The sequence below is a fragment of the Stylophora pistillata genome, chromosome 10 (assembly GCF_964205215.1).
Source record: "Stylophora pistillata chromosome 10, jaStyPist1.2, whole genome shotgun sequence".
Lineage (NCBI taxonomy): Eukaryota > Metazoa > Cnidaria > Anthozoa > Scleractinia > Pocilloporidae > Stylophora > Stylophora pistillata.
In genome coordinates this window covers 17,686,501-17,714,366 of record NC_142528.1, presented here as the reverse complement: position 1 = coordinate 17,714,366, position 27,866 = coordinate 17,686,501, and the positions used below count along the sequence as shown (strand labels likewise).

At 38.5% G+C, this 27,866-nt stretch overlaps 3 protein-coding genes and 1 long non-coding RNA gene across 9 annotated transcripts in view; 1 reads left to right on the top strand and 3 right to left on the bottom strand.

The window, feature by feature from the left end:
• Positions 1-27,866, bottom strand: part of LOC148722076 (uncharacterized) — a 153,159-nt gene that overhangs the window by 101,884 nt on the left and 23,409 nt on the right. The window lies entirely within an intron of this gene.
• On the bottom strand, positions 1,127-16,167 carry LOC111321870 (ATP-binding cassette subfamily C member 4). Of its 4 annotated transcripts, XM_088735435.1 has the most exons (8): positions 15,899-16,167; positions 14,600-15,430; positions 10,414-10,942; positions 8,345-8,724; positions 5,713-7,145; positions 4,364-4,934; positions 3,657-3,793; positions 1,127-2,880 (listed from the first exon to the last, which is right to left on the bottom strand). In XM_088735435.1, exons 3-8 carry the CDS (start codon positions 10,936-10,938, stop codon positions 2,030-2,032), a joined length of 3,897 nt encoding a protein of 1,298 aa, XP_088591561.1. In that variant the 5' UTR covers positions 10,939-10,942; positions 14,600-15,430; positions 15,899-16,167; the 3' UTR covers positions 1,127-2,029. The 4 variants fall into 4 exon arrangements, with proteins under 4 accessions (XP_088591561.1, XP_022780593.1, XP_088591559.1 ...); XM_022924858.2 differs by lacking the exon at positions 14,600-15,430; XM_088735433.1 differs by lacking the exons at positions 14,600-15,430; positions 15,899-16,167 and adding an exon at positions 14,223-14,359.
• LOC111321938 (stimulator of interferon genes protein 7-like) lies at positions 17,665-20,815 on the bottom strand. Its single transcript, XM_022924960.2, has 2 exons — positions 19,787-20,815; positions 17,665-19,269 (listed from the first exon to the last, which is right to left on the bottom strand). Exons 1-2 carry the CDS (start codon positions 20,726-20,728, stop codon positions 19,099-19,101), a joined length of 1,113 nt encoding a protein of 370 aa, XP_022780695.1. The 5' UTR covers positions 20,729-20,815; the 3' UTR covers positions 17,665-19,098.
• The window catches only part of LOC111321893 (serine/threonine-protein phosphatase 2A regulatory subunit B'' subunit gamma), a 13,566-nt gene continuing 6,841 nt past the window's right edge, over positions 21,142-27,866 (top strand). The window contains exons 1-10 of one of the 3 annotated variants that reach the window (XM_022924889.2): positions 21,142-21,371; positions 21,505-21,632; positions 22,032-22,136; positions 22,258-22,314; positions 23,458-23,513; positions 23,820-23,876; positions 24,175-24,215; positions 26,031-26,101; positions 26,765-26,809; positions 27,420-27,507. In XM_022924889.2, the coding sequence (XP_022780624.1) occupies positions 21,302-21,371; positions 21,505-21,632; positions 22,032-22,136; positions 22,258-22,314; positions 23,458-23,513; positions 23,820-23,876; positions 24,175-24,215; positions 26,031-26,101; positions 26,765-26,809; positions 27,420-27,507 (718 nt within the window). In that variant the 5' untranslated portion in view covers positions 21,142-21,301. Of the gene's footprint in view, positions 21,372-21,504; positions 21,666-22,031; positions 22,137-22,257; positions 22,315-23,457; positions 23,514-23,819; positions 23,877-24,174; positions 24,216-26,030; positions 26,102-26,764; positions 26,810-27,419; positions 27,508-27,866 lie in introns of all 3 variants that reach the window. The other 2 variants (XM_088735439.1, XM_088735438.1) reach the window with 2 other exon arrangements.

Genomic DNA, 27,866 nt, shown 5'->3' with positions numbered 1-27,866 from the left:
TCATTAGCCCAGTGGCCTGGATAGTTATTTATTTGCGTCTGTGTCGTAGGTATTTTTTTTAGAGGAGGGAAGGGAAGGGTTTACAGGACAAAAAGTGTTGCAGTAGTTTGCTTTTAATTTTTCTTCCATTGGTTTGCTGTTTTTTCTTTTTCTTTAGAGATTCTTTATTACACATGCGTGTCTTGAATTAAAAAATCCCAGTAGATGAATATTAATTGCTCTACGTGAGTTGGTGTGGTAGACTTTTGACAGTGAATGAACAATCAGGGTTTTTTTTACCTATTGTTTAATTATGCGAATATTTTTTGTTTGCATGGGTCATAAACTTTCACAATGTAGATACTAGATCAGCAAGGGATGTACATGAAATAGAGATGAATATACTAGGAAGTGGATTATACAGTTTTTTTGTTTGTAAATAGAGAATAGTTTTGTGTATATACTTTGTAATAATAATTATGAACACCATTGCTTTGCGAAAAAAAAAAATTAATCAATATCTTACTAACATAGTTCGAGGTCCGCACTATAAGTCACAAGGCCGAGTTTTATCCGCTCGGATTTTTGGTGCAAAGCGCATGCGCCCCAAATCCGAGCGGAATAAGCGATCTTCCGTTACTTACTGAACAGACCGAGAACTTGAGGAAGTAAGACGTACTAACCGAGACATATGATAAAGTGTTATAGGGAAGACAGCCAAAAAGAATTATGATAATTTCTATATCACTCTTATAAATAACCCTTTTTACATAAATGAGGACAGTTGGAAAGCAAGTTGGACTTGCAAGTTTTCATTTTCCTTGAACTCAGGGTGTTCTCCATTTTAACAAGAAGTTCAGCTCTAACAATAAGAGCACCTGCTTGATTTAGAACCTTGGCGCAGACTGTAGATTGGTTCTCTTGTTTTTAGAACTCGCGGGAAAGATAAGCATCATGCTCGCTAGACAGACCTGAACATCTTATTGAAACAAAATACATAATTGGCAGCGATACGGAAGATCTTTTAAACGTTTTTGTAAAACATCAAAGCTGAATGGAGAGTTCTTAGGTGAAGATTTGTCATTTCGGCTGTTTACGACGCGACAGTTGATTCCACAGTAAGCCAAAGACACTTTTACATCGAAAGTTGTCTTTGAAAAATTTAATCGTGTTTATTAACATCAAATTACACTCGAAATCATGTTATTTCCTATACTTATATCGATACAACAGCCCGTTTGTAATTGAGACTAAGTTTCTGAATAACACGGCACTCATGAATGAATGTTCTTGTTTTGTCTGTCAAGCACAGATGTTTTATCAGGTTACATAATAAAGAAGATGAGAAGAAATGTAGATAGGTCGGTGTCTGATGAAATTGGTGAATTATATCTTCTAATGAATGGAATATTGTACAAATGGATATTAAATAATATATATAAATCAATTTTATTATCTTGGGTACTGGGACACCACAATGGATTTAGTTTGGTCACCATTGTACGATAGAAGTTAGTTAAGGAAATCAATAACACGAGAACTTGTGTCGTTATGAAATGAGAGACGTACTGAGCATGTTCCTATTGGTCAAAACCTTTTTTACTGGAAGATCAGAGGAAACTGAAACGGGTTCAAGTTACTGACAGTTTACAGTCTGTTATTAGCGGGTTTGTTAAAAGAAGGAATATATATGTGTAATAAAGTATATGAGGTCAAAATTTTCGTACTCAATTTGAATAAACTATCTCTTGAAACCCAGTTTCTTGTCATGACCTTTCCTCTCTCAGGAAGTGAGGAAACAAGCTCAATTCAGAAGTTTCGCGTCACTATTCAGAACAGCACAGCCGTTTAGTCAGCCACATGACTTATCGGAGCAGTTTTACATCGTATACCTACTAATGGAAAACCAAATACAAAATATCGAATTAAATAACCTAACTATCATAATGTTCGCAAGTATAGGAAAAAAAACTATCTAATTTGTACGAATGGCGGAAACGAAAGTGTAAGTGATGACGCTTGTTTTCTCTTGTTCACGAACGTACCTACTTTAGACATAACATGACTCCACAACTAACTTTCCGTCGCTTAGCTGTACAATCTTGTCACATTCTTCAATGGTTTTAAGCCGATGGGCGATGGTGATTACTGTTGAGCTTTTGAGTTTTTCATGGATTGTTTCATGTATGATCTGCTCTGTTTTGGGGTCAACATGAGCAGTGGGTTCATCTAGGACCACAATTTTACTCCCTTCTAGTAAAACACGAGCTAAACAAACCAACTGCTTCTCTCCTACGCTCAGATTTCTTCCTTTGTTTGTTATAGTATAATCCAATTTGCCCTGAAAGTTCTCGACGAGTTTCTTCAATTGCACAGTTTCTAATGCGTCCCACAAATCAACATCGCTGTGTTTTTGCAGTGGATCGAGGTTCATTCTAAGGGATCCACTGAACACAACAGGATTCTGGCTAAGCACGGAGATGCAACTCCTAGAGTCTTGAAGATTTAAACTGTTAAGCTCCACTCCGTCCACGGTGATTGACCCTTCAGCTTCAGGCATGCGCAGAAGAGCAGAAACTATGCTTGATTTCCCGGATCCTGTTCTACCGACAACTCCAACCTTTGAATGTCTTTCGATGTTCATATTAATTTTCTTAAGTGCTGCTGGTCCGTCAGGGTAGTATGTGAGAGATAACTCAGTAAATTTGGTGTCTCCATTTGTCGGCCACTGTTTTGGTTTTTCTGTTGGTGTATCGTAGCCCGCTTCAGGTTCTAGTTTGGTGACTGCCATTACTCTCTCTACAGATGTCATCAAATTCTCGACTTCACAGGACTGTTGAACAGATACCTGGGTGAAGTGAGAAGTTTCAAAGACGTACACGAATGCAAGACCAACGAGAGCTGAAAATTAATATTATACCGTCAAACCTTTTCATAAAAGACCTTGCTAATGTTTTGTAAATCTTGTACGCAAGTGTAGTGAATTATAAGAACTGGTTGAACTCAAACACTCGGTTGATTTTGGGCCGATAAGTTCGGTTGCAAACTCTTGATAGAGGCAATTTGGTTCTATCAACTAAGTTGAAATTGTAAAAGAATTAAAAAGCTGACATTTCGAGCGTTAGCCCTTCGTCAGAGCGAAGTTTCGCTCTGACGAAACGTCAACTTTTTAACTCTTTACGATGGCCAATTTACAATTTTAACTTAGTTGATATAACCAAATTACCTTGTTACCCCCACCGACGCAGCACCACAGTTTCTTTAGAAACTTACCTCCTTTATTCTTGCTAAAGGCACTTTGCTTTTTCTAAAAGAGCATCAAAACCCCACTCTCATGATCATTCTTTACCTGCACTGAGGAGTCTTCCTGAGAAGCTACAGGTTCAACTTAAAGAGCCTATTGTCCCCATTTAGAGGAAGAAACGGTGCCCCCAAATATCATAATCTTTCGAAGTCCGGAGTCAGACGATTAGCTGATTAAATCGGTTATTGTCATAGACAAAAGAACATTCTTTATACAAGACGAATGGCGCATTTTACAAATATAACTACCCGTGGGAAAAGCAAATATGATTATTACCCTAGAAACCCACCAAACATTTCTCGACAGAAAATGAGTAATTCCTTAAACTATATTGAGTAAGGGAGAACCCACGATTTGTTAGGTTGTTGCTTACCGTTGTCATGGCAAAATAGAGCAGCAACTAAGGCAACAGCGCCGATCAAGATGGCAGATAAGAGATCTAATCTTATTCCAAGCCAACGAGTCGCGGCCAATACCATGTAATATGCTTGATTGTGTACGTCTTGATATCTGCCAAGTTGGAAAGAATGAGATCAGACAAATTAAGGTCACCACATCTCCAAAGACTTCTTTCTTCTTATTCAGGTTCCCTATGTCCTCTTACACGCATTCGTGTGAAATCAGAGTTACTTTGTGCCTGTTTTCAGTTCAATATCAGTACATCAACCCCACAAAATCACAAAACTTCATTGTCTTCATTCAGTTAGATGTTCTTTAGACTTAAAACCAGCCTTCATACACCAAAGAAGTCTCTTCTGCGGCTTATTATCATTACTTTGAGTATTTCATTTGACTTTTCCAGCCTTAACACGGAGGAAATTCGGCACAATAACCATACAACCAACGCTCTAAGTCTCCTCCCTCGCTTTCCAATCATCACTTTCAGCAATTCACTGTTAGCACGACTTTTCCAGTCTTGACACGAACGAAATTCTACATGATGGGAATACAGCCGCTCTAGGTCATTTAGGAATTTAACGCAACTTAAATATTGTGCTTAAAAATGCGAAAAAGTGTTTTCTTTCACCACCACAATGAAAAGAGGACACGGTGGTAATTTCTCATTAATAGTAATGTTACCTGTGTAACTGATCAGCAAAATCGCGTTGTCTTCCGCGGGAACGAATGGTGTCCAAACCATCTAATGTTTCCGAGATATGTGACAACACAGGACTGCGGCACACAGATTCTAGCCTCTTCAGTTCTCTAGAAGTCTTCATGAAGTACCTTGCAATGTAAATGTATAGGATGATGATAGGCACTACAACTGCTGCTAGCCACGCATTCGCGAGCCACGGGACGAGAGCTGCAGTCAAGACGAACAACACCAACTGGACTGCAAAAAGGAATGTCTTCGGCAGAACTTCGTCCATGCAGCCGATGTCTTTAGAAAATCGATTAAGGATTCTGCCGATTGGGTTCGAGTCAAAAAATAACACCGGTGCTTTTAGGAGGGCTGTCACCATATCATTGTGAAGGCTCTCTGAGGATCTCAATACCACCTGGAAAAACATGTAAGCTCGAATCGTCGCAAGGATAACCGCTGCAGTGACACAACTTGCGTAGATTCCAATGTTAATCCTGTCTGTTTGGTCCTCACTAGAGAGTCTTGTAAGAAAGGAAAGCCACAGGTCTGGTGAAACCATTACTCCTGAAAACAGTAAATGGAAATGAAATGTCAGTGAGGTTCAAATCGATAGACCGTTAAATGAGAGAACACTATCGACTAAGGGGGGTTTTGTGTCCGTTTGATGTTTCAATGTACAGAGCAACTACCTGCAAACTTGCAGCATTGATGCAGGGTTCTGAAGTGTGAACAGCCCAGCTTTTCAGTCCCGTATAATTTTGCTCAGCGTGCACGAAGTTATTGCGCAAAATCAAATTAACAAATTTGGTTCAGTTTGGGTACGGTTGGTGCAAGCATTCGGTTCAGCAGGTCGTCCCTAAGCTTTATCTATTTCATAAGCGGCTGATCTGAAATTAGTTAATGTACTCTTCATCCACTCAGCATCCCTGTGGAAGGAGTGCAGTGAAATAAAATGAATGACAAGGCCAAGGGCAGAAGTTGAGTGCCCTTCTTCTCTGCAGGAAAAGAGAAAGGTTTTTTTCTTTAACTTAAGTGAGACTGGTGTAAGATGAAAAATAGGCCGGGGAAGAAATTATGGAAGAATGAAACTTTTTTAGATTAGTTCTTACCGAATCATTAGCAACAAAGGTTTACTGCCGTCCTTTTAAAGGAGGCTTCGTTGCGATTATTTTAGTAGTATCAAGGGTCTTGGAGAACAGCATCTATACGGAGTAAAGCTATGAAATAATCGTGTTTTAGGGACAAACATGACAAAGAGGCGAGGGTGAATTAAAGAGGTACAAGGATGGCGAAGATAAAAACGGATTTAAAGAGACAAAAGAACGTTGACAAAGTTCCTTACCTTGGCAAAGAAGGAACATCAAGGCTATGCCACCTAAAATGGTTGGATGTACTCCTGCTGTTAAATAATCCCAGTATAGCTTCCAAGACACTGTTCCAGTCATACGGTCTTCGTCCGGGATTTCAATGCTTTTGACTTGCTTGTTGTCGGAGCAATGTACTTTGGTATTTCTAGTGATTAGTTCCTCAAAAAAAGTTTCGTGGAAACTTTTGTTTTGAGGCTCTAGTATGTCCACCAGTGTTGCTTTTTCGTCTAGTTCTGAGAAAGTTCCCCGATCGATAACTGAGCCACCATGCAAAACAATGACTTCATCTGCGAACTTCATGTGGAACTCTTGGTGAGAAACCATAAGACGAACTTTCCTGGACAAAATGCCAAGAATACAATGATTAAAGATATCATTGCTAACATTAGCATCGACAGCTGCAAGTGGATTGTCTAGCAGATAAATATCACAATCAGCATACACAGCTCGAGCCAAACTGATGCGAGTCTTCTGACCACCACTTAAAGTGTCCCCTCGTTCTCCAATAACCACTTGGTCTTTATTAGGAAATCCTTCAATATCTTTTTCTAATGCACAAGCTCTGATGGTTCGGACATATTTGTTGAAATCAAATGGTCGACCAAATAAGATGTTATCTCGTAGGGTACCAGAGAAGACCCAAGGTACCTGCGGTACATAAGCAATTGTCCCGGAACACCGGACATTTCCATCAGTAACTGGAATCTCTCCGGTAATTACAGACAGTAATGTTGATTTTCCGCTGCCCACCGGACCAGTTATGATAGCAAAGTGGTCGTCTTTTGCTTCCAAATAAATTGACTTCACCGAGCACTTATTGGAATCAATCTTGCAAGTCACATTGAATAATTTGACCATCGTTTTCTCTGGTTTTCCCTGCAACTCTTCGTCTTTGATTGTTAGTGGTTTTTCAGGTTGACTCTCTCCCAGATTCTTTTTTTCAAGGATATTACGGTTATTTTTGCTTTCAAGATCATCTATAAACATATTGATGTCACTCGATTTCTTCAATGACTCTTCAAAACATGTGAGCTCATTGATGATAACATCAAATTCTTCATTTTCAAAAGGACTAGATTTTTTCAATGATTCTTCCGTTAATTTGGTTAACGGTTTTACATCAGTCACACTACGCAAGTTTTCCAGCATCAGAAATTCTTGTATCCTTTGAAATGATACGTAAGCCTCGTAAACAAACTGTGTCCCTTCTCCAATGGACCTTAGTGCACTGTTGCGAAGAACGTTGATTATGGACAAGAGAGTGAAAACGATGAACGGTGTCAAGTGATGGCCACAAAGAGCGAGAGTCAAGAGAGAAATAAAGGAAGCAACAATCCCCGAGGTATACATAAGAGAAATCGCACATGATAGAAGGATACTCTTGCAACGAATTATCTTCATCTCCTTCCTGCAAAAAAGAGTATCATGTTATAAAAAGGATGTATGAGACTTTCATGCAGGTTACAGGAGGAGGAACAAGTGTCCAATATGTACATGAATACAGGATACAATACGTACTTATTGACTGAGTGGGAGGGCCGGACGTAAAATATTTGGCTCGAGGTCATGACCGAGAGCCAAATACTTTTCTGTCCGGTTGACCAAACTCAGTCAATACGCATTTTATCATATGAGCACTACGTGTTAAAAATTCAAACGAAAGAAGACGCGATAGATGGACACACGTAGCCACTCGAGTACAAAAACATTCTGCAATTAAAGCTTCTCCTTTTTTTCTTTCAAGTCAGATCAAGAAACTCCCAATTCCTTGAAAAACGCGACTTTTTTTCTCATTTCTTTTTTCCTTTAAGTTTTTGCAACAAAGCGAAGTGAGGCCAGCAGGGCCAGACAACTTTATCCGGACCGGCTCACGTCAACTCGTCCGGCCCTGCACACGTTTTTCTATGGTTTTCGATGGGATTGCGCGAGTGGGGCCGGACAGGTCATATGATAACATGTATTATGACAAGGGTTAATCCCACTTTTGATTTATACCAACATGCATCAGCACGTTCTTTATACGTTGTTATTTTAACCCATGTTAATACTAATACCAGTGGAGGCGCGGTGGTCTCATGGTTAGTGCGGTCGACTCCGGATCGAGTGGTCCGGGTTCGAGCCCCGGCCGGGACATTGCGTTGTGTTCTTAGGCAAAACACTTTACCCTCACAGTGCCTCTCTTCGCCTAGGTGTATAAATGGGTACCGGCAATTTAATGCTGGGGGTGACCCTGCGATGGACTGGCATCCCATCCAGGGGGGAGTAGAAATACTCCTAGTCGCTTCATGCTACAGCAACCGGAGTTAAGCACCGGCCTAATGGGCCACTAGGCTCGTAAACAGACTTTACTTTACTGATACTAACACCTTTCTAAGGCAGCTGCCATTTTCAATGAAAATAAAAGTGTTTGTTGATTACCGTTTTACCTTAAGAAGCTTTCCCCTGACATTTATCGAGGAAACCTTGCCGAAGGAAACTTGAGTACAGGGCTTAATCTCCTTCGATAGAACTTTGATTGTCTCATAATTTAATTTCAGTCCCTTTTATTAAATTCGTAGTGAAACCCAGTACGAATATTTCCCATTTGATTTTACTCTTTCCACTAACCTCCGAGTTTCCTTCACCTGATCTCTAAAGAACCATTCCCACGCATGCGTTTTAACTTCACGTATCCCAGCGATTATTTCAGTCATGAGATTTATTCGCCGGTCACTGATGACAGCGGTCTGCAGGCGAAGCTTTCCTGACAGGTATGTCAAGTAGCCACCAAACGGCACGAGAAGAAACAAGAAGATGATCCCCGTCAATGCCTGCCAACCTATGAAGTACCATAACAACGGTACCACTACACAAACATCAAAAATGGCGACGAGAAGGCGGAAGAATTGCCTGGCAGCTTGTTCCATTCTTTGAACGTCATTGGTCACCAGATCGACCACATGACCTTTGGTAAAGTCGTTTAGCATGTGTTGACTAAGTTGTAGAATCTAGAAAAGTAGAACATTGGAATGAAATGCTTTAAAATGTTGATGGATAGGGAGTAAATTGTCACCCCAATGATTCACTGCGACGGAAGTTTTCAATCAACAGACAAGACCACAGACTATGTGGGAGGATTCGTAATGGCCAAAAGTTGCATTCTGGCAAACCCTCACTTATCTCTGTTTTCTCTTTGTGTATTTCAAATCCACTTAAATCCAATCGAAAATCAAGATCTTGCAAGAGCTGTCACTTCCAACCAACTTGGTAACCTCAAAGAGGATTCCAAAGTACCTGAATACGGCTTTTCAATAATCCCTACTTAGAGCTTAGATCTGCTTGAGTTTAATTTAATTTGTTAATCTTTGAGCTTACTTTTTGAAATTCTTTTAACTCTGGCTTGCACAGTACATTTATCGTCCTGCTTATGGTGTTTTTTCTCTCCGGAATATTATTTTCCCCTGCTGCATTTTGATGTACACAAAACCGACGTTATTCGGGAAGGAATGCCCCTTAATTTTTCCGTGCCGCCGTTTTTGACAGATGGAACTCGTCCAGAAATATTTCAGAAAACAGCAATAAGTTAAATTTACACAGAACATTCCGTTGAAAATTAATCGGAAATTCCGGAAAACGCGTGGAATTGATGGTAACAATGTCCTGTCGAGACGAATACTTTCTATTTAAAGTATGAAAATGATAATTTTCATGTTTATCCTTCCCGTTTAAACAAACAAGTTGCACCTTGATTACTTGTTTAGATGATTTACGTTGATAACATGTTTACAGAGTGGTGAGATTAGTATTCGATTCATTTTAAGTGTGGTACATTTGGCGAGAAGCTTTAGCAATCTTTCGTTGTCATACTTCCAATAAAAGGTAGTACTCCTCTACAATTTGGTTTTTCGGGTTTCCGGACAATAATGTATTAACCGGCCTAGGAAAAACTTGAAGGTGTTAAATTAATGTTAATTTTTCTCCAAAGCTTATCGATAGACTTGTGATTTTAGTCATATGTCATTCATTCCATCAGTCAAAACGTCGGTGCGCCTGGATTCAAACCATTCCCCTGAAAAACACCGTCACGTTTCGTTATTCCGTCCATTATTGACACGTAATCATTGCAATTGATAAGTTCCTCGTAAAATGGATCGACCTTGTATGGGTTCACTTCCGAAGTAGGCCGCCAGATGACTCAGCAACCTAAAGCTAACAGCTCCTTTTCTCGACAAAGAACGCTACATCCTTTGAATTTTTTTTTAAAATTCTGTCCATTTACTGATAACACAAAATATAAAATTTCCATCTCTCCCAAACTTCGTGTTCTCTTTCCCGTAGATTTCTCATGTTTTCAGGAAGAATTTTTATCTCCAAAGGCGCATTGTATTTTTTCTTTCGAGGAACATTTCTATTATTATCATCAGTTCCCATTGACTGGAAGGGAAGGGCACTTGAATCTCGTTTCTCCCAAAAACAAAGTTGATCGAGTTAAGAGCAAACAAAGAACAGCTGATTGATATAAATAAAGTCCTTCCTACACAATAACAATTGATTTTTTTTATTTGGTGCGAATTTTGCAGTTTGTTCTCTCTAGATGGGCGCGCCCGAGGAAAAACTCTTGTCAATAAACTGAGTGGTCAACCCCTTCCTTATTTGTTTTTCGTTTGGACCGGCGAGAATTTGGTAAGAATACTGACCTTTTTAAAGATGATTCCCTTGAGAGAAGCCTTCATTCGCATGCCAATGACGTACAGTTTAAAGCTACTGTGATGGACAGCAACACTTTTCATCACTACAATTATGAGCATCAATACAGCGCATCCGCAAAGCAGATCTCTTTCTGGTCTGTCCGACATAAGTGTAGAAATAAATAATCCCAGGAAAAAGGGTTGAAGAAATCGACCCACGGAGTCTATCAGCCCGGCGAAGGAAATTACTAAAAGGTCCTTAAGAGAGAGGACTTTGAAAGCACTTTTCCATAACTTAGGTTCTTTGCCAGTTAGTTTGTGGTCGTCTAGATCATTCATCCACTGTGAATGTAACCTTCTTGTCAATTCAGAAGTAGTATCTTCTTCGTGCAACGGCCAGAAGTCAGACTGTTCTAAAGGGCGCTGGTTTCCAGTTTTGAACAAATCGTTGGTCCACCAGAAGAGCAGAAACGAAATGATGTTTGCTTTTCTCTGTGGATGCGTGGAGGAGGTATATTCTCCACCGTCGTTCATTTTGCTGAAAAAAAAAAGTTTAGCAACTTAAGTATCTTTCGATATGCGTACGATGAGATGTTGAGGACATGAGTGGTTTGTCGCAACTTATATTGTTTACATGGATGCTGGATACAACAAAGTATTGATGAGATCCACTCGGATTTATCGTGTTTCAAACAATATCATGACGATAGTAGCGCAGTACAGATTTTTCAACATCATAATATTTGTGCGTTCAATTAAGAAAGGATGCTTACAAATCTTGATTGCAGAAATATTGCGAAAAGTATTAAAGAAAGATTCTAAACAATGTCATCATCGAAATCTTACCCTAGGTTGAGTTAATGATTTCAGTGTTCGCAGCGACTATGGTTTCTACATGATAGTGACAATAAGAAAATACTTACCAATACAGTATGGGAACAGCTTAGAGACAAAATAAAGCGATAAACATTTGCGGAATATTTATTGCTAAAATAGCAACTGAAACCAACGGAGCGCCGGACTAAGCGACTGGCATTTACGTCATAAAAGAAGTCTAAAATCAGTCTAGAATCAGTCACACAGATCGCACGACAGTCACAACCGGCCAGCTCCTTAAATTCACTTACTTTTTCGCGATATAAAACAGGTAAGAAAACCTTGAAAAAAATTTCCAGAGCTTCAGTCCACTGTTGTAGCTTTGAGAATAATTACAATAGGCAATAAAAAAGGTCGAGAGGCCCTAAGAAAAGCTATTTCGCTATGGGCGTGAAATATTTCAAGCTTCAGCGACTTCACTACTTAATTGAAGGTTTCTGTCAAACTCTCCGCCGACTTCCTATAAAAAATTTTGCGCTGACGTGAATTTACCGAAGATAACCACAGAATCTCAAACGGTAATGTCTGAAAGATCGATATTTCCGTCAGGAGTAATGATTCCGACAGGTGTCATTCAGGGTAAATGCCACTTACTGGATGGAATAAAAAGCATTTCACTCATCCGAGGAACTAAAGTGATCATTAGACGTTTATAGCCTTAAAGTTAAATAAACCGATTATTTAGAACAAAACTTTCAAATATTAGAACAGTATACTGGTAAAAATACGACTCTCCACCCATGAATAGGTTCTTATGTTTCGTTTGAGCCATATGATATTTAATTGTCTAAGATCGGCGCTGCCCAAGAGTCAAGGAGTTTTGGCTGGCTCTTCCGGCTCAAGCAGTCAACATGTAGTTTATCATGTGGCTCTTTTGCGTTGAGTTTGACCTATTATCGATTGAACAACTTGAGATCGTGAGCACTATGCTCCTTGTCAAGCACGATTCATATTAGGATTTCATAGAAGGATAAGCTCGTCTGATTAGGACTTACTTATTCGATCACAGATCGTCAAGGTAAAAGCGGCATGAACACAGATCGCAAATAGGAGCAAAATTCTCACCATTCTGGTCTGCAAATTTTTGTCAGCTGTCAACCTTTAAACAAACTAGAATGTGTAATGTTACGAGGTTATCTTTTTTCCAAATCATTTGCAAAGACGTGTATAATGAGATTTGTTTAATGATATAACAAAGTGGTTTTCTATAATAAACCATCACACGAGCCGCAAATAGCCTCCTTCTGAGCCAATTAGAAGTCTATTAAGGTCTGTTGCCGTGATGAAAGCGCGGTTGAGGGATTGGCTTACATGGTTTAGACCTCGAGCTGGATTGGACGAGAAACAAGTATTTTCCCGAATTGGGTGGAAAACGTTATACGAGTTTCTGAATCACAAAAAGTTTAACGCATGCCGGAAGACATTTGAAAACCACTAGCCTGTTAGATATCCGCGAAGGAGCTAGAGTACAAAGCCGACTTTTGGACGCCTGCCTTTTTTGTGACAATCACAGTTCATTATCGTTACCCAAGCTAATTACTTATTGCATAATTCTCTCTTTTCTACTTTTTTTCTCCTTTCAAATCTCTTCTCCCAGCGCTTTATTGTGTTTTCGTCTATCATCAATTTGAACTTTCTGAATTTATTTAGCCAACAGATTTGCCGCTTTATTTGACAAATAAATTCATAGCAGATTAGTGCTTTTAACTCTTGATGCGGTTACCATATCTAACTTGGCCGGCGATTGGTCATTAGCAAGGGCACATTAAGTATATAGCGCGGATAAGATCACCATAGAACCGCGACTGCAAGCGCTATACAGAGACCTTCACCCCCTAAGAATTTGCTCTCCTCGTAGTTTTTCTGTCTGATACTTTGCCGATGTTCACACTCAGGCTTGCAAATTAAAACCTTTCTGACCCACCTTAGCACATGAAGAACAGAGAGCAAGGGAAATAGTTGTGCGTATTTGAAACGACAAACATTTAAGATCATGCGTGGTTGCTACAATTCTGATTGTTTTAAGTCCATTTTTGAAAGAAGGTCGCAGACGAATATTGAGGCTTGAAGACACATTTAAGAGTTACAATATGCCTATGATGACGAATTGAACAAGTCTCACGTGTAACATGTCATTTGTTGATGGTTTGCTTCTAAGCGCTACAACCAATGCTATTTTACACAATTCCACTGCAAAGCGATTCAATAGTTGTTGGTGCCAAATGCAACCTGTCACCCCGGCCTTATTAGTTAGCACTCAAAAACTTTTGACGAAACACCTGAAACTCTCGTTATTCCTCTCACGGTCACTCTCTTACCTTTTAGGTTGAATTAACACGTACATCCTCTTGCAGGAAATTAAAATAGCAAATATGATAAATGCCGTTGCAAAACGTTCCTTGTTTACCCAGTAGCTGAATTAAGACCGCATACGAACTGTGCAGCGAAAGCCAGATTAATTAAAGACTTGTGATTATGTTCGCTAGTGAATATAAATTGGGAAGCGCTTTAGCTGGACTGTTATTTTGTGGCCGACTAATTGACTTGTATTTGCCCGCGGCTGTACGCTGACTCGTGTTCTTGCCAATTCAGCAAACATTCCTCCCGAAGAAATTACCGTCCGATTGTTTGTAAAAAGCTTCCTGACTGGAAACTGCATATTGGACCCTCTGATGTTAAGAGAATTTGTAGACATATATTAAAAAAAAAACACTACCTTGGCGCCGAGAAATCGCACGCTTTATAAAGCAATTAGATTATCACAGCCGTCAGTAAATAGTCCCTTCGTCTACGCGTCATAAATTACATAACATGGCCAAAAGGATCTCTGGTTTAACAACAAAATTGAATCAGATGTAAAAGAATGTTAAATTTAGAAGAATAAAAACCATTACGTGTTACCGAAAACAAGTAATAGAAGACTGGAAAAAATTAGAGTTTACCTTACAGTTTCGTGCACGTTCTCAGCGCCGGTAATCCTGCGCGACCTCTGACAACGGACGTTTATTCCCAAGTCAGTCAGCTTTAACATAACTCGACATCCTATATATCGTTTAAAGCCTCCATTGGCCCAAAATAAAGGGTGTATATGATTTAAAAAAAACTCTAACACGAAGAACCTGAAGAACGAGCAGTTAGAATTCCTTTCTTTTATTTATTTGATCAATCACAGAGTAAATTGTGAGGGAATGTGTTAAGGGAAGAGACAGTGTGTAGCGATACAACTAGTATAGCGCCTTGGCGGAGATAGTCCTTAGACATGCATGTGCTCAGACAACACGCAAAGGAAGTATAAAATTCTAAATAAACACAAACTCACAGTCGGCGTTGCGGAAGGTGAATAATAGTCCACGAATTTCTTTGGCCATAATCCGATAATTTCTCCAAATCCGGGCCGTGTGTCACGGTGTCAGTTTTTATTTTTTGTTACTATATCTGTTAAAGTTTTTTTTTTCTTTCCACCGACGATCATCCGCAGTCTTAAGGAATTTTTTAATAATCGAAATATTTTGACACAGACAGCTTCTTAAGTAGAATAAGAAAGCAAACAAACAAAGGCATCACTGAAGCACAAATATTTCGTGTTCAACACGATTTCCTCTCAACCACAAGTTCAATACACCCAACTGACCACTCCCACCGTTAGACAGCTGACTACCATGCTAATGACGCGAGAACCTTAGCTAATTGCGTGAGATAGCTCTAGGCTATTGCACTGAACAAAGTGTTTAAGAAGTAATTCATAATTTGAGTGGCTCTCAGTTTTCGACAAATTCTGTGCATAATTGAATTGCTTAAAGAACAATATCAATTCTCAGAATCGACCTCCGAAGGATAAACGAAGCTACTTCACCATAAAAATCTACCGCAATCTCAGAGTAGAGGCATGGTTATTTGATGGCGGAAACGGGGAGGTCATGAACGTGGGTTATTGGAGAGCTCAGGTAATTGCAGTCCTTTGATTTGTAAACACGACAAAGGCCACAGGAGGCAAAATAGTGGAAATAACAATCTATAAGTCATAAGAGCTATATTTTTAAGTCATCTGGTATGTAGCCACTTAGAAATCTATTACCGGTTAGCCCTCTTCACTCCTCTCTCGATCTCTTATCCCATGGAATGCTACTACGATTTTTTTTTTCTTCACTCTCTGTGGAGGAGAGTGCAACAGTAAATTATGTTCAACTTAATATTCAGCCCACCTCTTCTCTGCAATATAGGACTTGCAGAAACAAACAGTGACCACAAAAAAATAATCAGAATACTTCATATTTGCAAACATCCTCGTAGACTTGGATGTGCTCTCCAGTTAAGAATTGCTGTCCCAATTTTTGTAAAGCCGCGACATTGCATTGAACTGAATATCTTTTCCCAAAAGAACAGGTCAAACAATCAAGCTTAATGATGGCTTTTATGGCAATGGTAAACGAATGACTGACACAATCACTGATTTTTCCTATAATTATGAAATTAACTCTTCATTGAGAGCTAAAGAGATTGTTCACAGTAATTGCAAGTATTTTCTTTTAGTGATCAACGGCTCCATGGAGAAGGCAATCCGGCCTTTTTTCATTGCCGCATGCCGTAAAGGTACTGCACAGCGTTCCTAAGATCTTACCTTGAAACCCCTTATGGGATCACTGAACTCTTCAGTGAAGACTTGATTTCTCTGTTAAAGCTGTTGCTTTTATCAGTGACCAAAATCCTGTAAAAGCATCTGCCTCACCAACCCGGAAAACTATGACGTTGAAGTTATACGCGACGCGATGAAGTGTCAAAAGCGACTGAGTCATTTGAAGTCACGACAATTACTTTAAAAGGACTATTTGAATAAACGCAATTCTTTTAACCAATCATTATTAAGAGGCACTGAGTCACCACAAGTTTCATCACGTAATAAATTCGAATGGATTGAAAACTGAAACAAAACTCATCTTATTGTCAGCTTAGAACCTTGGGGCCGGAACTTAACAAATTAAGCCGGAACACTATGGCTGAAGCCAAAGGAAGGCAGGCTGTGTTGTTCGTACAGCCAATATCATCCTAACAAGCTAGTTTAAACTGTCACTTAATCTCCTTTTGTATCAAAGATTGTAGGAATAGAACAAGCTGAAACTCAGCAATGTGGGGAGCAAACCATACTCCTAAAAAATTTTCAACCTCGTGGTCAACTCCCTTATTCTTTTTCAGAAATAGAGTTAGTGGTTTTAGTATTATCAATTTTAACGTATTCTTTTTTAAGATTAACAACACAATCTAGAGAGAGTAAGTAATATATTCTATTTAACGCTTATTACCGGTTAATGATGCTGTGCTATATTATCCAGCAAACAGAAACATAAAACAGTTTGCAAAAGAGACAAGTCTACTTCAATTCTGGCAAAACATTCGCACGATTAACATTTTTTTTTTTTTTTCATGTTTGCGGCATTTTCCAGTGGATTCATTAGATATTTTCCATTTCATAGCCACGGGTTTGAAACTAATACCTTAATCCATAGTGAAACTTTGGGGGTCTTACACTGCATGAGAGGTCTTCAAAGTGACAAAAAGAAAAAAAAACGAAACCCCTAAAAGAATCTATGATATTCAGGGCAAGGACCTTACTCTAAACTGAGGGTGTTAATGCAGAATGGCTCCAAACAGAAAAATGTCGTTTCGCGCGGGCGATCGTTCCTAAACTGTTAAAATTCATTTTGGTGATGAGACTCATTAATTAAGAGCTAATTACTCTCAAAGCGCCGTCTAAAATTCTTCAAATTGTCAAGATATTCCTGAAACAAATTGTTTTATTCATCAATAATACTCGAATTACGATACAACATGACAGTCTGAATGATAAAAGGAGGTCCATTGGAACGGATTTGTTAGTTCTAACAAGTTGTAAGGAATGCTTGTGGAGAGCTAACTCATAAATGTGGGCTTCCGACGGCTAAAACGGAGGCATTACGCTGTATAAATAGTCTTTGCACAGTTAAGACAGGTAAAAGTAAATAGAAATTGAGATTACTTTGTAAAAAGTAATGAAATTCCTTCTAAAAATCAGGTTCATCACACACGACGAGAAATCATTTTTATGCCGTAGTTACGCTTTTATTTTTATTCTTCCGTTGGGATATAAACATTTATATATTCTTAGCAGTTAATCTCCATTGACTTCCACTAAAGTAGCTCAAAAGTTCAAGGTATTAAAATTGTTCATACCCCAATTAAACACAAGTACACGTGTTTGTTAAAATTCAACGACTGACAAGGGAAGATCATGTCGGAGGCTCTTCGCCTATGGGGTAATTGTCTTTTCATGTTTACAGAATTCAATAGAGCAACAGCAATTTGATCATGCCATAAAAAAAATGAACACATGAAAAAAATAAACAAACTAGATTAAAGCAAAGACTCCACCGTGATTTATTATAAATAAGTAAACAATTGTCTAATGCACTTGCCATCCAATTTTCCGCTGCAAGGCCGGTCTATACGATATGGCAAACTATGAGGCTAAGTTAATTAAAGAAGGATTAACCGTTTTTCTCTACATGCCAAATGAAGCTATATATTACTAAATGAAGCTGAATTAATATACAGAGGAGGCGGCGTGACCGAGTGGTTAGGGTGCTGGACTTGTAATCCGGTGGCCCGGGTTCAAGTCCTCCACCCTGCCACTCACTGGATTTGTCCTCGGTTGCCCCTGATTCAACTCCTCGGCTGCGCTCTGTAAATAGCCCACTGGTCTGCCTCCTGCCAGTGGGGATTTTTAAGCACTTAGTTAGTTTGCATTGTGGCTCAAAAGCCCCTTAGGGGAGCTTCAATTTACGTAGTTATCTATCTATTTATTTAAGGTTTAAATGAATATATAAATAAATAACGGCCAACAACATCGAAACCTGTCAAAACCTGTTAGAAGTCTTTAGACAGAGGCTGAAAGCTACCAAATTGACCGAAAAAGATAACTAAGTTATTCAATGAAAATTATGGTTGTGCATGTTATTTGTCCTGTTAAGGGGAGAGAGACAGAAGTGAAAAGAAAAAGACCATACATTTTGGGGATGTTGACAATGAAATGGCAATCGTTTCAGCTGCAAACTCGATATCTTTTAGAAGTGCTCGTAATATAACGTTTTTACAGCGTCTAGGAAGTCGTTAAAATAACGTTGATTAGAATGCTAAATTAAATGTGGTGTCAGAACCACGAACCTGGGGCGGATCCAGGGGTGGTTTGGGTGGTTCAGTCAGACCCCGTAACATTTTCCCTCAAAATGCTAGAAATCATGATTCTGAAGACCTAATTTTCAAAGTATCCCGGGAGGGCATGCCCTCGGACAATTCTCCGAACCTCCCTTGACTTAATCCTGGATCCGCCCCCCCGGACTTAGGACCGGTATAGACGTTGTGGTGCTCGAATTGAAAAATTCGTTCTTCTTTCTCTAGAGCTTTACATAAAAAAAGAAAATGATTTGATTAAAGAAAATATGGATCTTAAAACAGTGGGCGTCAAAGTCTTTGTATGCTTTGGAGTTAACGATAAGGGAACCAAAACAGACTAGTTAAGCCAAAATACAGGTTTTAGCGGGGATAAAAGTTAACTACTTATAGCGCACTGCTTTAACTAGTTGCGGAGCTCCGCTTAAACTACTTATAGAGGTCCACTTTAACTTCTTACAGATTTCCGCTTTAACTTCTTATAGGGCTCGGCTTTAACTACTTATAGAGCTCCAATTTTTTAAAACTTGATACGTTGAAAAAAAAAAAACTTGTATAACAATACAGAATGTGTATTACTTTCTCTACAATAGTCAAGGATCTGTTCTCTTGCTTCTTTTAGTTACAAGCTTCCTCGTCCAACTCTTCATCAAAAGAATTATGAATTCCAACCAGAACATCTGCAATCTTGCTTGTTTCATCTCCCGAAATTGGCACCAATTTATACTTCCCTCTACATTCTTCACAGTTATTCAGTATATCCGTTAGTTTCAAAATAAATAACTGCACCTTAAGTTTGTAGGGAAAAACGGCATGTTAGTCAAACTATTCATGATTCATCTCATGCATATCAGCCCTTGAAGTAAACCAGGAGGGTAAATATTTCAAAACGTTATTCTCACTCTGAATAACTCCATATTCCTTAAAGATGAAACGGAGAAATGGAGAAGTAGTTTCTTTAGAGGGACTGCGTGGCACTACTTTCGATCTTCACACTCTGACGGCGAATGTATGATAAACTATTGTAATCGAAGAAAGAATTCACCAAATTCTTGGTTATTAGAGGAGTGAAAAATATCTTTTTTCCAAGAAATGTACAAAAGCGACAAACTTTAGCCGCAAGCAAGATATGAACCATTTATAAAGAACACTCAGCGTCCTACTTCAGCCACGCTTGTGTGAAGAATTCCGTTTTGCGTCAGGGTCCTTTGTTGGACGCAATCCAATTTCCTAGTCATAAATGGCCCCATTGTATCACCTCAGAAGCAGGAGAAAACAGTTTACCTTACTTTGGTCATCTACTTACCTGATGTGTTCGGTCCTCGTGACTCAACGGAGCAGCTGAATTCTGAGACATCTGATACAAGGACATCAGAGGGGTGGCGTATTCCAGTACTAAGTGGTATTCCTCTGTCGTTCCATCTGGGCGAAGCATCTCTACCTGATGTACTGTGTGCTTGTAAATCCTCTCCTTAATTCCTCCCCTGTTGATTTTGATCTCCGGCAGATTACCGGCACATTTCACCCTGTAATCTGCTTCTTCAATTTCACTATATATATAGCACGATTTAGGTACTAAGATGAAAAGCTTTTTGTGTTTTATCTGAAGGCGGAATTTCTCTGATTTTGCTATTTGACGTTCCAGCCTTGGCAGCACCAGCTTCAGATACCCAAAGTAGTAGCCCCAGGCTAGTCCTTCGGCAACGTTCTTGTTTTCTCGTTCGTTGATTTCCGATCTCTCAGCAGCAGAAGGCTGGCGGAGACCCACCAAGAAAAGCAGCTGTGGAACGACGAAACAGTTGAGTGAAAACAATATGGCATAGGGTGGACGACAGAAAACCTCGTAATGTTCAAACAAAAAGAAAAACAGTGTTAGAGTGGAAGCGATGGCAGCGACCAAAATACATTTGCCATGTTTAAAAGTAAGAGTGGCGTTCAAAACCCGCTCCCATTTTCCCTCATATCTCGTGTTTTTGTGTTGAATCTCTTCAAATACCAGGCAAAATCTTCGCACAAGTTCCCCGAGAACCAGACTTAAGGTTAGCAAGGCTGCTGTAAATAATATGAAATGCGTTCCTTCTCTCTCTTCGTTTTCCTTTACAGCAAACAGTAACATCGTTCCTCCAATCACGGTAATGACAACTGAAGCAATTGTTGCAGCTTTACCGCGAGACTTTAAGAGTGGTCCAAACCCATTATTTTCGTGTTGAGCGAGGGTAAGTTCATCACAAGGAGGACGACCAGCCATGATAAATAAAATGTATTCTATTCTAGGGAGAGCGAGGGCTCTGTGTTGCTCGTAGCGATGATTATGAAAGCACAAAACTGGAACAGGCAGATTATTTTAATTGGTCGAACCATTCTCAAGGGAATTTCTCCAAATGATTGCTTCGGTCTTGATTGGTCAGAACTTACATCACTGATTATTTCCTAAATCTTGTTTCCAAGGAAAAGCCCACGGATCGTGATTAGAATTTCTTTTTCTTTGGAAACTGCCCGCAATTTAACTTTTAGTTTCGAACAAGTTTTCCCATACGGATGAAGATCATGTCATTGTGGGATAGGTATATTTCTAGCGATCTTTTTCATCCATCGATCTGATCGGTACAAAACTAGCACAATTTGCGTCCAAAAATCTTAAGAAAAGCTTTCAATTAGAACTCCAATTAAAACTGGGACGAGTTTGCTCTGATTTTTTTTCCCATGATACCTTTTTGACGTGTCATCGTCCAAAATAGAACATGGCAGGAATAATTGGCTGAAAAATTTCTCCCGTTTAGTCTGTCATTTTTCAGAGTGCCAAGAGGTTTCATAAACTGAAATGAGTGCAGCAGGATGGGTTGAAACATTGCGAAGGTTTAACGAGAGGAAAAAGGCAGAAAAAGAAGGAGGTACGATGTTTTGTCGCAATCGAACTCCCCTAGATGTTTAGAAATTAAACAATACTTAATCGTACACGATTCGTCAAAATGTCTTGTTTGTCTGTTGTAATCTCTGTTTGTTTTTCTCTCCTTCAAAATCTAGATCCTGAGAATGTAGAAAATAAGTCTCCCAGTGAGACAGAGCTGTTTACCAAGTATTACAGTGATTGGAAAGGGGCAGGGAAAGGCAAAACCAAAAGTTACGACGCTATACCTAGATTTTATTTCAAGGTACAATTACAGAACGTAAAGTTAAAGCATCAGGTGTGGGCCTGTTTTACGTGCACTTGGTACACATAACGTTTCCAATTTTGTGTGGTTGTTAAGGGACTAATAATTATCCAATCCACTTCAGTTTCTTTTGTATAATTTATCCACAAGTTCAACAAGGTTACCAACTGAAAGGAATCACAATATGCACTTAAAGTGATGTTCTCCATCAGGGACCTAGCTGATAGCTTGTACAATTAAAAGTCATTTTTATGATGGTAGTAGGGGGCTTGTTCTAGTGTTAATGATATTGATGTATGCATTTACTATCTATCCCTCCTGAGTCCATTTGGTAAATTTGTTTAGACAGTGGCATACACAAGCACTAATTTAATTCTCTTCTTTTCTCTTGCTGGTCAGCTTCCTTCAGAAGATGAAGTTTTGTTACAAAAACTGCGAGAGGAATCACGAGCTGTGTTTCTCCAGAGAAAGAGTAGAGAGCTCCTTGACAATGATGAACTGCAGGTAAAAAGGCTTTGTTTGTGGTAAGATCTTCATTGAACAAACTGCAGAATAATCCTTGCAGCCATGTATTTCTTGATATATACACTCTTATTAATTAATTCAAATTTTTTTTTCTTTGTAGAACCTGTGGTTCTTACTTGATAAGCACCACACACCGCCTTTGTTTGGAGATGAACAGGTATTGTGTGAGACAGTGCTAAATTACCACATCAGTGGTTAATGTCCACTTATAGATATCCCCTCCTTCGATGGATTTTCGCTCCTGCTTTGATTTCATTAATCACTCAACATGTTCTTGGTTGGTGCATTTTTGTAGAATAAGTCCTTTTACAATCTTTGTTGTGGGAATTGAGCCTTGTTCTTCTTAAGGCTCTTGTCTTTTGTAAGTTGGCCTTACAGGATTTTGCAGCACTGTGTAGCATTGATGATGCATCTACATTCACATTTATCCCTTTTTTTTCACTATAGAAAGCTAGTATTACATTGGCATTGAGAGAAATTTGTAGAAGGTGATAGGAATTGCAATAACCCACCATGTGTGAGGAAAAATATGTTAAAATAGCAGTGTTTGTATGGTTACAAAGTAATCCCTCAGGGTTTTCTATTATTACAATATTAAGAGTATTGGGTTGTTACATGCACATGTATATGTTCATTACAGTTGGCTCTTTTTTATTAAAGTTGTTTCTTTAGTTTGTCTTTATGCTTCCTATGCCTCGTGCCATGCCTCACATGCCACACACCATGCCTCACACACCTTGCTGCCTTGCGTATTGGTAACACTCACTTCAAGCTTCTGATCATTTAGTCCTAGCTTTTACAGTGTATTGGCTTTTAGATCCCCCCTGAAACTCATCCAGTTTCAAGCTAGTCAATGCTTTCCCACCCACACCACCCTTAGTGGTTCAGTTCATTGATCTTCAACACCAGTGTCTTGCTCTGCAAGTCAATAAAACTATGTTGCCCAAACATTGTGGTCTGTATTGGTTATCAATAGAGATTATCATAGTAAGAATTTTTTTGGCCTGTACGGGATTCGAACCACTGACCTCTGCGATACTAGTGCAGCGCTGCACTAGTATCGCAGAGGTCAGTGGTTCGAATCCCGTACAGGCCTGAAATTTTTTTCAGGTCTGATTTTCACTATTGCTCAAATAGTGCTTTACTGCGAAGGATCGTGCTCATATATGTCTCATAACCGCAGTTCACACATATGTTTCATATGTTTGTTGTAGTAAGAATTTTGTAAGGCAGTTAACATTCACATGGTGGTTTGGTCTTTTAGACAACTTGTTTATTTCTTTTGTAATTGATAAAATAGATGATCAACTATGAAGACTTTTTGAAAGTTGCGGGAGAGGCTGGTGAAAAGTGCAGGTAAAGTTGAGAAATTTATAGTCTTACTCTAATTCTTTGAGCACTACTGGTTGATTTTGAAAGCTTTGCTCATAGAATAATCAAAGGTGCCTAGGGGCTTTGTTCTTGGAAATCTAAGGTGCCCAGATCTTAAAAGCTTTGATTTATAAAGGTAAAATTTTAAATTTAGGCTGCCTTAACACTTAAGTTAGTAGTGTGGGATACCTGTGTTATGCAATGACACAGTCATAATAGCAAAATTTGCATGTATAAAATCTATTGCATGTGATGAATTTGTAATTTTGCATTATCTTGAATACTCCATAGGCCATTTTTCAGTTCAACTGTTTTTGCCAAGCTGTTTCAACAGGATCCTTTTGGAAGGTGAGTAGAATAGTAAACATGAATTCCATGAGTGCAAGTGGAATAATTCCTTTATTGAAAAAGAGCAAAAAAAACTAGTTTGTTTATTCTGCAAAAAGGGCAGAAAGATGGTCTTGTGTGTAGGGAACTCAGAAACCATGACCTGTCAATAGATGTTAAAAGTTTTAAAATGGGATAGGGGTAGATTTCACTCAAGCATTGTCAAATATAAGAATAATTGTTCCTTGCAAATGTGGCTCTGAAAAAGGAAAAAATGTATTCAAAGAATCTAATGGTTAGATGCCTGTTTTATTTTCAGGATATCAATTATGCAGTTTTTCAATTATGTGATGCGCAAAGGTGAGTTCAAGCAAGGTAATTTATTTTTATTTGTGTGATAACTTCTGTTAAGTCCTTTAATATTACCTGACTGAAGCTACATTAGGTTACACCAACTTCAGCTTTCTGTGAGCAATGTCTCTTATGATTGACCTCACAGCAAAAATGTCGCACTTAGAACTTACATCTTTAAATTTATAGATTTAAAGTATTAAAAATTAAATATCTGAATTGGAGTACACTGCACTTGTCATTGAAGTACATGTTCACATACATGTACCTGTAGATGAGGGGTGCCAGCTGGCTAAAATCTCCAGTTTGTAAATGTGATTGTCCCTGCTACAAAAAGAACTTTTAATCTCTGAAATGTGGCTCAAAGGATGTGCTTGAAGTGCACTTTTTCTGCTTTCAATTGGCAGCTACTTTCCTGTTGGCTATGAAGCTCTTTTTCAAGTTCACGTATGATGTACCTAACAGGGCTGCAAATAACGGCCGGTCAACGGACAATGTCTGGTCAAAATTGGGTACTGTCCGGACAAATCCTTGGGTGGCCGGACATCTTGTCTGGTCATCTATCGACTTGTTCAAAGAAATTTTAACTTTTAACTTTTAACTGTTTGATAATCACAAGGGATAACAGTCATGTTTCCGAAAGAAAAAAAAAAAACGATTATAAAAGTAGATAAGTTAGTGGTTGAGAAATTCCTGGCAGTCGCAAATTTCCACAATGTCATCAAGTCCTGTCGCGACCGCAAATCATCATGTCTTCCATTATTTTATCTACTTTATTAAAGGTTCCCAGTCAGTAGAGGGTTTTACCTTTGGCTAGATACCATAATTTCCTCTTAAATAAAGTTATTGATTGTTTGACTGATTGAATGATAGGAAAGCACCCTTACGAAGAATAATTTTGCTGCATCGAGAATACTCCAAGTAGTATTTGTTGCAAAGTGCACAAAGCGAGCAAATGGCCCAAAACCTGGAGAATCCGACCACTCTTAAACTCTAACAAAAATTCACAACTGTAACTTTAAAAATAGAGCTCTGAGTTGTACTGAAAACAAAAAAAGGTCAAGATAAAAGAGAGTTTGTCTTGATTTGTCTGCATGTAGATATTTTATGTTATTACTAACCTCTGAATTGCACGGTTCACTCAACATTTTTTTTTATTATCCTTTCTGTTTTAGATGAAGGGAAACATATTTACACTCAAAATATTCTTATCTGTAACGCATTCGGAATGTACCAGAAAATGACGTGATTGTATCTCAAGCAGCCGACCAGATGATTCAACGCACGATCCCATTGTATTACATGTCACACAGAGTGTGAAAACAAGAATGCAATAGGCCAATAACAGTATGCATATAACAGCATATTTTATTTAAAGTTCAGTTGAAGAACTGATGTGGTGATTTCCAAAGTGTATTATTTAATTATAAGTGATTTTGCCAGATGTAAAGTAAAATGGACAATTGCGGTTGTGTCTACTCTTGCATAACCATTCCACATACTCAATGTGAGGGTGCTTCTGCAGTAAAGAGTAGTAAAATTATTAACTTGTAATTTTTCTTGCCAGACCGACTTGGATTCAGTTGTTTTTAGTTGTAAAAGGATTACTGTGCAATCTTGGTTCACTATCGCAAGAATTCCGACTGTTAAAATTTGTCCAGCCAAAAAAGGGTAGCGTCCAAGCAAAAGCATGTTTGACTGGACAATGTGACCGGCGACTGCTCGTTTGTTATTTGCAGCCTTGCCTAGTGAAGAAGTCATTCCATAGTTCTGATGTGCAGTTATCTAATTGCTTGTGAGAGAGTTTATTTTTCCTATTTGCAGTTTGGCTTCATCAAACCAGAATAGGCCTCAGTTTGTATGATGTTGCAGGACAAGGATACCTAAAAGAGTCGGTAAGCCTGCAGTAATGGTATCAGGATAAACTATACTATCTGCACAAATAAACTTTTCCTTATACTTCAAATACCAGTATCTCTGTCAACTGATTAATAAAAGTTACTCTAAACTTTTGGGTTCTGTCAATCTCACATCTGAAAATGTAAAACCAGCAGTCTAAATCCCACAGGTATCAACGAACGCTTTTCATTCCACTGATTTATTTGTGTTTTTCTCGTTACCATGTTCCCACCAATCACATAGGTCCTTTTTCAGCCTTTAAAAGCACACACAACCCACAATTGCCCTATTCGCTCCGACGAAAGGCTAACGTTTGAAACATCAGCTTTTATAATCATAGCGTTGGCCAATTTACCATTTCAACTTTGTTGATATATTCAAATGAAAATGTAATCATTATGGTTTTCTAAATAACTGGAATGTGTGTCTTTTCATGGAGAAAGTTTTCCCCTGCTTGGCTTCTCTTTAAGAGTTTTAGTTGTTGATCCACTGTTGACACATGTATCTGCTAGTGGGCAAGAGTTGCTTATCCTAGAAGCAGTGACAGTATGGGCAAGAGTTTTGATTGAGAGATTAAAAATTTGTATTGAATAACTAACAATTCTAATATATCTTTAGAAGATGTTACAGAATATGGACATTTTAATTATCTTTTTCAGGACCTGGAAAATTATATTTTGGAGTTAATCCCAACCTTACCTCAGGTATTTTTTATAATTATACCCACGCAAGGATATGAATTATGGTATGTAAATCAGTTGTAAGTCATTACTTAGTTGTTCTTTATCACAAGAATTATAGTGATGCAGTGTACAAAGTCATATCCTACAGTGTACCACATCAGATCATGAGATGGTTTGTGTAAAGTTTACAATGTTGAATAACTTAAAAAAAAAAAAAGAAAAACATTCCTCAATGGTCATGCACAATTATTAATATATAGAAAGCAACTTGTAAATTTGACAAAAATGATAAAATGAGGAAAAAAAACCCTTTTGTCCAGTCATCAACCTAAGTACCGGTAACACTTTCTTTGGTATATAATGCCATTCAAAGAACAACTGTCAAATAACTTTGGAACAATAACAGCCTGGCCTGAAATGCTTTTCAATTTTTGGAGGTGTTAAGTGATATTGTCCAGTCAGACCACTCCCTTCCAATGATATTACTCAGGAATGATCAATTTTCAATAGAGTGTAAAAGTGAGGTTCTTGCCTCATGTTGTTTTCCTGTTGAGGCAGAGGGTTACTTTAACTTGAAGTAAAAAATGATAAATTGTTTTTAAAATTTTATGCCTTTCAATTTGTTCTTTAGTTGGATGGTCTTGAGAAGTCATTTTATTCTTTCTATGTGTGCACTGCTGTTAGAAAGTTTTTCTTCTTTTTGGATCCCCTCAGGACAGGTAAGGAGAGTGAATGGAAGGCCTGTAGAATTTTGAAAATATCTCCATCTCCATTACCACAAAATGCTCAGACTAGAAAGCAGATGGCACACACTTTTAAAGAGATAATTTATTGCATTAAAGTGCACCTATACCCAAAAAATTTTTTCGCTTAACGAAATAAGCTTATTTTTTGGAGTATTTCTCTGCAAAAATTTCTTAATTTGCTCAAATCTTTAATTTTCTGTGCCCAGTCAAAATACGGAAAATCGGCCGCCATCTTGCCCCACGACCGAGTTTAAAGAGGAATGGCTCTAGCGGGTAATGTGACGTCAAATCGAGAACACGAAAGTCTGCATTTCACACATTTTCACTTGTTT